The sequence below is a fragment of the Prionailurus bengalensis genome, chromosome F2 (genome assembly GCF_016509475.1).
Source record: "Prionailurus bengalensis isolate Pbe53 chromosome F2, Fcat_Pben_1.1_paternal_pri, whole genome shotgun sequence".
Taxonomy (NCBI): Eukaryota; Metazoa; Chordata; class Mammalia; order Carnivora; family Felidae; genus Prionailurus; species Prionailurus bengalensis.
In genome coordinates, this window is record NC_057353.1 from 41,133,241 (window position 1) to 41,145,145 (window position 11,905).

General features: G+C 37.1%; 1 protein-coding gene across 1 annotated transcript in view; it reads right to left on the reverse strand.

Moving 5' to 3' along the window:
• RAD54B (RAD54 homolog B) overlaps positions 1 to 11,905 on the reverse strand; it is a 97,013-nt gene that overhangs the window by 17,044 nt on the left and 68,064 nt on the right. The window contains exons 8-11 of the mRNA XM_043601387.1: positions 11,280 to 11,487; positions 8,565 to 8,704; positions 5,059 to 5,349; positions 686 to 861 (exon numbers count right to left, since the gene is read on the reverse strand). Coding sequence (XP_043457322.1) covers positions 686 to 861; positions 5,059 to 5,349; positions 8,565 to 8,704; positions 11,280 to 11,487 — 815 coding nt within the window. The remainder of the gene's footprint in view (positions 1 to 685; positions 862 to 5,058; positions 5,350 to 8,564; positions 8,705 to 11,279; positions 11,488 to 11,905) is intronic.

Genomic DNA, 11,905 nt, shown 5'->3' on the forward strand with positions numbered 1-11,905 from the left:
GCTGTTGGGGATATCTGTACCTTAAAGTCTTACATGACATCAAGAGAGATTTAGATGCCCATTAAACAGTAAGAAATAAGGATGTGGGAATGAGAAGGCAGAGATGGACCAGAGATAGAAACTTGGAATCAAGACTGTATGAGTGAGAGTTGCAACAATGGAGAGTAGAGGAAACCAAGGAAGGCTGTTTAGAGTAAGAAGAAGGCTACGGAGAAACCCCAAGAAGTATTGACATTTGGGGTGTCTGAGTGGCTCAGTTGGTTGTGTGTCCAACTCGTGATTTTAGCTCAGGTCATTGTCTCAATTTTGTGATTTCGAGCCACACAAGGGCTCTGAGCTGACAGGGTGGAGCTTGCTTGAGATTCTCCCTCTTTCTCTGCCTCTCCCCCACTCGTACTCCCTCTGTCTCCATCAAAATAAATAAATAAACTTAAAAATTAAAGTATCAACATTTGAGCGACAGAGAAGAAAGGATTCTGAAAGAGATAGAGGAATAAATTAGTAGGTGTTAGATATCAAAAGATGTCTCCAGGTTTTTGTAAACATATGTATCTACCTTTAGATACAGTTTTTCTTAAATAAAGACCATGATCCCAAAGAAGGAGGGAGAAGAGGAAGTAAGGCTATAGTCTAAACCAAAATTCCACGAGCACTTACAAGCAAGTTTATTAAATTGATCTCTTACTTTTCAGTGGGACGAAGTTCACGGATAACGGCTAAGAGCTTCAACAGCACTTGGAGTTTTCCTGACTCTTCCTCGGTAAACACGAGAGGGTTGTAATCAGCAGGGAACACATTTACCAAGCCTTCATATAGACTCCTTTCTTCATTTTCATCCCACGTTGAGCTACATTCTTTTCCCTATTCAAAAGGATGATTGTTAACTGGCTCATGTTTATTTTGTTAACTGGGAGGGAAAGAAATGCTAAAATTATGGGGGGGAAAGTGAAGATTAATAGCCACCTGAAAAGACCAAGTTAACTATTATGTAAATCTTCACAGGTTACGATGTGATCATTTTTGAAAAAGGTAACATGCATCCTACTGAGTTCATTACAGAGCCATTCGATGCAGTCTCCTAGTGCAAGCAATCTTCACCCTACAAGGGCAGCATCACTGCCCACATGTTCCTTGGGAAGGGGAGGAGGGACAGCAGAGAAATAAGAGAGGAAACTACAGTACAGTGATACAACTGTTCTCTCCAAAACCCTAAGATCTCTCATCACTGATACATCCTTTCTTCTCTTCTTTCCTTCCCTCTGCTATTACTTCTCTTTCCTGATTTGTGGGCTTCACACAGCACCTCCCAGGTTATACTCAGAATCAAGCATAAGAGTTTACTCACTCTTATGAGCAATTTCTCGTAGCTATTTCTTCCACAAGAAGGAATAATTCTGCCATAAGTTAACAGAAATTTATTCTTACTTATATTTTTGTTTACATTACCAATGGTTTTTAGAACACTTTTAGTCCAAAGTGATTATCAGCACCTTTGAAATTCTTTTTCCAAAAGTGCCTAGATGACATGTGAATACTTAACTAAAAATATACTTATTAATAACTACAGCACTTTTTAGGTTAAATTTCTGAGACTGGCTGGTCTCCTCACTTTGTTCCACATTTACCAGATTTATCACTGTTTTTAAAACTTTGTTCAGTCTACTCCACCTGCCTGGAATGCTTCCTCATTTTTCTGTCCAATTATCCCAATCCTATAGATACTTAAGGACCCAATGTAAATTCCATTTGATTATTTATAGCTCTTTTTTGGGTGGCAAAGGGGGCACTGAGTCTTAACCTTTATGGTTGCAAAATACAGTTCAGCTTTGACCTTACTTAATTGAGAAGTTAACTATATACTTTATTATATTTCCCTATGTTTTCATGGGTGTTGTGTTCCCTCTTTAATAATTCCAGAAACACTTAAAGGCAGTGAATCCTGTAGTGTAAGATGCTAGGCACAAAGTACATTTGGCTTATTTCCAAAATATAATAATAGTTGGGTAAAGTTGCTTGATTAAAAGTACCTGGAAACCTAAGATACTAATATCACTGGAATATACAAGGGGAAAGAGATGGTTGCTGGCTGCTTCAGCTTAGGTCTGCTAAGATGCCTATACCTTGGAGAGGTCATCAAAAGACCACAGACGCAGGATCTAGTCCACAGCTTTTCACGTTCAGAAACTAAGTAAGTTTAAGCTCTAGGCAAATGAGTCATACTAATCAAATTAAGAAACAAAGTCAGAATATAAATTTATTGACCTTCAAAGGAGACTTGCCTATTTAAACCAAGTGGCCTACACATTCTGTCACATGAAACCACAAGGGAAGCCAAATCATTAGCGTAAAATTGTCTGGTGAATATTAAATAAAAATACAAGGGAAATGGTGATCTTATGGCACAAGTTCTTAGCCAGGAACATGTAATCAGAATCACTTGGGGAGTCGCTTTTTCCAAATCCTCATACTTGGGTTCTACTCTCAGAGTTTCTGAATCAGTCCATAGGTGTTGAGGTCTGGACAAATGGAGTTTTAAAAGCTTTCCAGATTAGGGGCGCCTGGGTGGCGCAGTCGGTTAGGCATCCGACTTCAGCCAGGTCACGATCTTGCGGTCCGTGAGTTCGAGCCCCACGTCGGGCTCTGGGCTGATGGCTCGGAGCCTGGAGCCTGTTTCCGATTCTGTGTCTCCCTCTCTCTCTGACCCTCCCCCGTTCATGCTCTGTCTCTCTCTGTCCCAAAAATAAATAAACGTTGAAAAAAAAAAAAAAAAAAAAGCTTTCCAGATTATAATGCATAATACCCCTAATTAAGAATCAACTAATAGATATCTTCATTCTGTGACAGCCTGATAAATCACCTCCATCACAGGGGAGTTTACCAGTTAGACTTCTCATATCAGCCAATCATGGCATTCACTCTTCTGACTCTCTATAGCCTTTGGTTATCAGTTACACTTCTTTTGGTTATATTCCATTCACATTTCCTGAAAAGAAACCCATCACCTTGACTGAACTTGGGAAAAAAACCTAGTTTCAACAGGAATACCTTTATAAAAAAAACTCTGCTTAAAGGTTGTTTATACATGTGGAAGGCTCATTTCAGCCACTTTCTATTGATCCTCATTTGCTATGATGTTAGAGGAAAGGCTTTACCAAACAAGACTCAGATTGTAAGTTATGCACCCTCTTTGAAGCTTGTGGTATCCTGTGCCTATTACTAGTTAACTGGTGCATTCTGGGCTATGATAAAGTCTACCTTTTAAGGAAGAATTTTTGGCTTCTATTTTTGCTGGGCATCATGCCCAAAGGGTTTAATTTTTATCACTGTATATAAAATCTGTTTCTTAAAAAGTTGATTAATAAATTGTTATAATCCTGCTTACTGCAGAGTTACAGAAAGCTGACTTCTCCTATGATAAACTATGTAAATATAACTCATTGAAGGATAAACTTGAAGAATTCTGGTAGAACACTCCATTTTCCAAGTATATAACTAATGACCTCAAGCGTGATGCAGCATCCATGGGTTTTCTTTCGTTTGTTTGTAAATTATGATTTTACTGTTTAAAGAAAAAAATAAAAGAATAAAAACTGTTCTAAAACAGTGTTAAGAATGAGCTGGGGATAATAGAGTTTTCATAGTTATTGTGTAATTTCTATGGTCAGGCATTCTGCTAGGTTGTTTCCATGCTATTTCATCAAGTTGCCACAGGAACTTGATGAAATAGTATGTTCATAGAAAGTTATTATTGTCTCTTCTTTGGAAATAAGAAAAATAAAGGCCCGCAGATGGAACTTGACCATGGTTAAATTTGCCCTTAAAGGGGCACCTGGGTGGCTCAGTCAGTTAAGCATCTGACTTCGGCTCAGGTCATGATCTCACAGTTCATGGCTTTGAGGCCCACATCCAGCTTTACACTGACAGCACAAAGCCTGCTTCAGATTCTCTGTCTCCCTCTCTTCCCCTCCCCAGCTCATGAAAAATAAAAAAAAAAAATTTTTTAATTTTTAATAAAAATTTGCCCTTAAAGAACTGGTAAGCGGTAGAATAGGAACTGATACCCAGTTCTAACTCCAAAACAGAAAACTCTCACTATACTCTAAACTGCCTTATGTTTATTAAATATCCAAATGGTTAGTTCAACTATATAGTCATTAAAAATCATACTTGGAGAAGGTATCTAATTGGGAAAATGCTCTCAATTTATTTAGTGGAAAAAAAGTAGATTTTAAAATAATAAGCATAACATCATTAAAATTAAGTTTCTCTAGAACTAGATTATATATACGTATCTTTGAATCCCTGTTTCCTCACAAAAAAAAAAAAAAGTGGGGACGGTAATAACAATACTTATTCCACAATTTTGTAAAGAATAAACAAAATAATGCTAGAAAAACATTTAGTGTTGGGTACATTTATATGCTTAATAAGTTTTGGCTAAGATTATTAATATCGAAATATGGGTTTTTTTTCTGGCTAGAGAGCTTTATTTCTTTGTAATAAATTCCTAAAAGTATTGCTAGGCCACAAAATACATACAGTTTTAAAGCTTTGGTACACATTGCCAACTATCTTTCAGTTACACCAATTCACAGTCTAATCATATTACTTTAATTTTTTTCTGGTTTTCTGAGTTTTATAAATTTCATACAATATGTATCATATATTACTTTTATAATGGGAAAAAATTAAATTATTTTCAATGATAAATTTTCTATTTGTTTGCACCAAACAAAACTGATTGGCTACATATATATAAAATAGGAAGGAGGACCACAGCAAAGTATTAGTTAGACAAGATACCAAAGGGCATGGGGCAAACTCTAGAAGGCAGTGCCTCACATCCATTTCACCCCTTGTTCAGTCCTATATGTATGGACATGTTCTGAACAAACAGAAGCTAGATAAGCCGTACAGATGAAACATATAGGAGAGGCTAGAGAGCTTCTCGAAAACCCACAAATGCAACCCCTGGGGTTGGCCCAATTTGTCCTCTTAGACTCACATGACACAGAACCCTTAGCTCACATCTCTGACACGGTCTCAGATACTACTTACCTTTATAGAGTTGAACAAAAGGCAGGGGTGATTGCACAGCTTTTTGAGAGCTCCTATACATATTAGATGAGGACTATTTCCTAACAACCCTTGAAGGCAGAATCTGACAGCCTGAGAATTCAACAGCTTTCGATAAAGCTCAATCTGTAGTGCTCCTGGTCGGCAAAAGACTACATTCTCTATTTTAGGTGGAAGATACTTATTTATGACTTCTTGGGTTCTTCTAAGGATAAAGAGTCCAGTGAGGCAAGTAAGTTCAGCTGCTCTTTTCTCTCCTAACTCCTTTTCTTCCTATGGAAAAATCACAGACTTAAAAGTATTATAAACAAAGAATTATTGCAATTAACAGGAACGTTAAACATTTTATATCAATAAACCATTTACTAATTACATCCCTTCAGATTTTTTTTCTAACAGAATAAATTCAGTTTGAGTTTGGGATAGAAAAACCAATCATATTCTCTTTGGTCATTTTTTTTTTAATTTTAAATGTTTATTTATTTATTTTTGAAAGAGAGAGACAGAGCACAAGCAGGGGAGGGGCAGAGAGAGAGAGAAGGTGGGAGACACGGAATGGGAAGCAGACTCCAGGCTCTGAGCTGTCAGCACAGAGCCCGATGCAGGGCTTGAACCCAAAAAAGATCATGACCTGAGCCCAAGTCAGGCTTAACCAACTGAGCCACCCAGTGACCCATCATCTATTTAAATGTTCAGCGTAACCATTTAACTAAATTAAGCCAGTCTCCTAATCTTTGTTTGGCTATTAGCACCGTTGAGAGCCATCAGCAATCAACAATCTACAAATTAAATTATTCTAAAAGTAAGCTTTTATGTGAAGACTGTCATGGTACATAGTCTTAAAATCATCAACAAAGAACTAACTCAGCAAATTCTTGGAAGCAAATATTTTGACAAGTTATTGACCCTAAAATTAAACCTACAAGAAATTACTGGCACAAAGCACAGCTAATTCTTTCAAAATCATTACAACATTGTTCATTAGAAATGTTTGCTTCCAATTTGTTTGCTTCTTTTTGTTTGTGTCAAAGTTTTTACCACCGTACTTTTTTAAGTCAAAACACAGTATGATTGAAATATAAGCTTAAATTCTTTTTTGAGCATACATAACTTCACAGTGAAGCTTAAAATAATATCCCATATGTATATATTCATTTCTGTATAAATCATAAAAAATTCCCCTCACATTTTAAAACTATTTTCAATTTTTATTACAAAAGAAATAGGTTCACTGAAGAAAAGTCAGAAAATAGTTATGCAAAACTAAAACTGAAACCAAGTTTAATCAATCAGAAACAACCACTACTGTCAACACTTTTATGTATATCTTCCAAGTCTTTTTCCTTTATATTAACATATAAATGTATTTAACATTTTACTTTTATTTGTAACAAAAACAGGATCTTTACAGTTGAAGCTTCATGGGAACAAGGCGCCATTCAGTTTGGCTTTTCACTGTATTCCCTAGTATTTAACACTACATTTGGCCCACTTTAGATGTTTAACATGTAGGTGTTGGGTAAATAAATGAATGTGATTTTATTTTTAAATAATATATGATTAACATTTTCCATGCTAATAAATATATTCATAAGCTATTATTGTGTATCATTCCTGGTTCATGGGAAATGTTCAATAAATATTTACTAATTATCATTTTATTAATTCTGAGGCATATTTTTTTATACTTTAACTTCTCTCATATAGGATGCTTTTTTAAATTTGTCTTTAATACTTCTTTTTTTTTATTTAATTTTTTTTTTCAATGTTTATTTATTTTTGGGACAGAGAGAGACAGAGCATGAACGGGGGAGGGGCAGAGAGAGAGGGAGACACAGAATCGGAAACAGGCTCCAGGCTCTGAGCCATCAGCCCAGAGCCCGACGCGGGGCTCGAACTCACGGACCGCGAGATCGTGACCTGGCTGAAGTCGGACGCTTAACCGACTGCGCCACCCAGGCGCCCTTTAATACTTCTTTTGAGAGAAAGGAAGAGACAGAGTGGGGAAGGGGCAGAGAGAGATGGAGACAGAGGATCCTAAGTGGGCTCTGTGCTGACAGCAGAGAGCCCGATGCAGGGCTCAAACTGAGATCATGACCTGAGCCAAAATCAGAACTTAACCGACTGAGCCACCATCAATGACTTCTTAAACTATATTTATTAGCATGTTTTCCTTAGTGGTTCATAAACTAACGATGCACCTTACAATTGGTATTATTTTAGATTCAATGAAATACATTGTGTAAACAACATGCAGACTCTGCTTCAACCATTTTCCTACCTTTAGAAATGTCTGTTTCCAATTAGTTTGTTTCCTTTAGTTTCAGAATTTTCTACCCTTACAGCTAAATCTTTAAGCACATGTATGATTATTTCTTTATAATAAATTCCTAAAAGTGGTATTGCCGCACCACAAAATATGCACAATTTTAAAGCTTTTGATACATAATACCAAACTATTCTCCAATTGTATACCAATTTACATTCCAACCAACAGACAACAGTACTCTCATCTATACTTGCTATTACTATGTAAATCGAACCAACTAAAACACCAATAGAAGAGTGAGGCACCTGGGCGGCTCAGTCAGTTGAGCATCCAACTTCGGCTCAGGTCATGATCTCATGAGTTCATGAGTTCAAGCCTCACATCGGGCTCACTGCTGTTGGTGCAAAGCCTGCTTCGGATCCCTCTCTCTGCCCTTCCCCCACTTTTGCACTCTCAAAAATAAATAAAACATCCTGGGGTGCCTGGGTAGTTCAGTCAATTAAGTGTATGACTTTCAGCTCAGGTCATGATCCGAGTTGGATCAGAGTTGAAGCCCACATCAGGCTCTCTGCTGTCAGCATGGAACCTGTTTCGTATCCCCCAACCCCACCTCTCTTTGCCCCTCCCCCACTTGTGTGTGCATGTGCTCTCTCTCTCTCTCTCAAAAATAAACATTTAAAAGATAAGTAAATAAAACATTTTTAAAATTTTTTTTAATGTTTTCTTTATTTTTGAGACAGAGAGACACAGCATGAGTGGGAGAGGAGCAGAGGGTGAGGGAAGCACAGAATCCAAAGCAGGCTCCAGGCTCTGAGCTGTTGGCACAGAGCCCAAGGTGGAGCACAAATCCACAAACTGACAGATCACGACCTGAGCCAAAGTTGGTCACTTAACCAACTGAGCCACCCAGGCACCTCCATAAATAAAACATTTTTTTGAAGTTTTTTATGGTTACTTTAGTTTACTTTTGTCAATATCAGTAAAAATGAATATTTTTATATGTTTACTGTCAATTACAATTCTTTGTGAAGTGCCTATTTATGATTTTTTAATGTGATATTATTCTCTAAAATAAAGAATGCAGGAAGAGTTGAAGGATTATGGAAAAATAAAGAATTCACAAATTTAATTTTTCCTGAATTAAAATATTGCCCAAGTTGTGGATGACTTTCCTGAACATAGTCTTTTTTTTAAACCTATTTATTAATGTAAATTATACCTCAGAAGCAGAAGGTTGTCTCGATAAAATGATGGGTTCTTCATATATTTTTCTATAAGATGACAAAGAGCCTAATATTCCTGGATTTACAAAATCAATTAATGCAAAAAATTCTTGAAGATCATTCTGAACTGGAGTACCTAAGAGAAACAAAAGTGATGAAAGGTCAAGTTTGTGTTTTACAGTCACAGGTTATTTGTAGAAATTTGTACTCTCTTCCCTAACAAACCTAAACTAAAGGCTTTAGAGATGAGAAAGAGCAGCCAACTCCAAGTGAACAAAAAATATTAAGAACCATATAAATTTTTAACTCTGGATTTAACTTCAGCATAGTGGCTGTGTCCAGGCTCTGCAGTCTGACTCGCCTGGGATCAAATCCCACCTGCATCATTTACTCTCTGAGGGACCCTAAGCAAGTTACATACCTCAGTTTACTTCTAGAAAATGGGGATAATTATAGCAGCTCTTAGGATTGTCAGGATCAAATTAGTTAATCCATATACTAAGAACAGTGCCTAAAGCACAATAAATGTTCCATAACTGTTAGTGATTCTTAATATTATAACAGTGTGACTCTGGACAAGATTCTTGAGCTCTTTAAGTTAAATTCAGCATTTTTTCACTTATAAAACTGGGAAGTTAACAATTTCCCAGTGGTATTACAACAAAAAGTAGAGACACTGTATGCACGTTGTAGCACAGTGCCTGACATTTAGTAAATACTCAGTGAATGACACCTATAATTATTACCTTTCAAAGTTTTCAGATCAAATTGAGATCTTCACTAATCTTAAAGGTTAACACAAATATACCCTGCATAAATTACGTACTCAAAAACTTTTGGCTAACTAATTTTCAAAGAAACATTAGCATGTTTCAATAATTATATCAAAAAAACATGTAGGGGTGCCTGGGTGTAGCTCAGTCGGTTAGGCATCCGACTTCAGCTCAGATCATGATCTCATGGTTCATGAGTTCGAGACTCGCATCGGGCTCTGCGCTGACAGCTCAGAGCCTGGAGACTGCTTTCAGATTGTGTCTCCCTCTCTCGGCCCCTTCCCCACCCATGCTCGCGTGCGCGATCTCTCTTTCACTCTCTCTCTCAAAAAACAAACAAAAAAAAACCCCATGTAAATCAGCAAAGTCCTACAGTATAATTTCAGATGACATTCAAATAACAAGACTAGAAAAGGTTGTCCAAAAATATATGTAAGAGGCATATAAAAATGCACTTATTCATTAACATAGATAACATGAATTTTACAATGCCAGGGAATTTAATGATCATACCCCTCAAAATTAAATGGGTCAACCCGAAGGATCAATGCTTATTAATTATATAACACATCTAGCTAGTTCTAAACTTTGAGATACATAATAGAATATGATATTTATGTTGGTATGCATTTTGTTAAGCCTTTAAATAAATATCCATGACAATGACTAAAAAAGGCAGAATCAAGGGCACCTGGCTGGCTCAGTCGGTAGAGCATTTAACTCTTGATCTCGGGGTCATGAGTTTGAGCCCCATGTTGGGGGCAGAGCTTACTTAATCAAAAACAATTTTTTTTAAGATAGGCAGAATGAGAAAAGCAAGTAAGTAAGAAGGGAAACAAAGGTATAAGGATCCTTGTGGTTGACTTCCAGACATCCAACCCTGGCTAACTAATCCAAGCCATTCATGATAGTCGGATCCCATTTGCCAATGATAGCTGCAGGAAAGGATTTATGTCTTTTGACTGGGTTCTCGAGGAGCAGAGCCCAAGACAGGGATTTGGCTGTACAACATGTATGGAGGGAGTGCTCTGAGGAGAAAGAGAATAATAGAATCAGAGAATAGGAGGGGAAGAAACTAAGCAAGGATGGCCTCCTTGCTTGAGATAAATTATAGCAATCCTTAGAGCATAAATTGTGCTATAAAGCCGGTCCTGAAATTACCCTAAGGCAAGGGCTCTGGCATTTTTCACTTACCTCTATGAGTCAATCATTGACCAAGATGCAGAGGAGAGTGGAGGCTCTCATTCAAACAAGGATAATTCTCCAGAAATTGGAAGGGCCACACAAGGCCAAAGTAAGGTGTGGGAGGAAAGCTACATTGAGCTATTCAGGCCTGATTCTAGTCTAGGCTAAAAAGGAATGAGTAGAAAAAGATTCCTGTATTTACATATGGGCCACCCCCCTTTCCAGACAGTCTGGGCCAGCAAGTTTGGCCAGCAATAAATTATGCATGCAGCATATACATATATAAACAATGGATACTTAGGCATTAGGCATTTACCATGTGTCAGGTAGTCTTTAAATAACTTTACATGAATTAACTCCTTTGACCTTTACAATAACTCTACAAAGTAGATGGTATTATTATTCCTTATTTCACAGATAAGGAAACTGAGGCACAGAGAAGTTAAATAACTTGCCCAAAGTTGCACAGCTATAAATAGCAGACTTAGGAACCATGAAGAGACAATGCAGACCTATCTCCTACATTCTTTATCATGATAGCATCGTTTATTCTTCAAAAACTCCAAAATCTAAGTGGCGGAAAATTACATAGGGATTTGAAAATTCAGAATCCTACCAAGACTTAATTACCATAGGTTTATTAGTATGAATTCCATCCAGCACCACCAATTCTTTGGATGCCAAGCATATTACAAATCCTTTATGATAAGTAGGCAAAAATTCCATCAAGTCTTCCCCAAAGTAAATACTGACCAGTTAGAATTATTCTTTTCTCACAAGAAAGGCTAATGAGGGCTGTAGTTGTCTTAATGGCACTATTCTTCAAACGATGCCCTTCATCACAGATTAGAAGATCAAATTTAACATTCTTAATTTGATCCAAGGAACGAAGTAACATTTCATAACTGATGATAAGAACAGAATAAAATGGAGATTTGATGAATTCTTCTACTTTGTGGTCCTAAAAAAAAAAAAAAAAAAAAAAAAGGCAGTATTTAACAAATCATGGGCTAAAACTGTAAAATCAAATTCAAGCAGCATATTCCTGACAGACATTAATTAGAATATGTGCACTCAAAACCAAATTGTAAGCCAAGATTCCATTTTTCTGCAAAGGAGTTGCAGAGTTACAATACACTTGAAAAACTGCCATATAGACAGTGAAAACTTCAGTGCTGATTTGAAAAGCACAGAGATATAATGGGGCACCTGGGTGGCTCAGCTGGTTAAGCGTCCAACTTAAGCTCAGGTCATGATCTCACAGTTAGTGGGTTCAAGCCCCAGGTTAGGATCTGTGCTGACAGCTCAGAGCCTAGAGCCTGCTTCAGATTCTGTGTTCCCTCTTTGTGCCCCTCACCAGCTCACACTGTCTCTTTCTC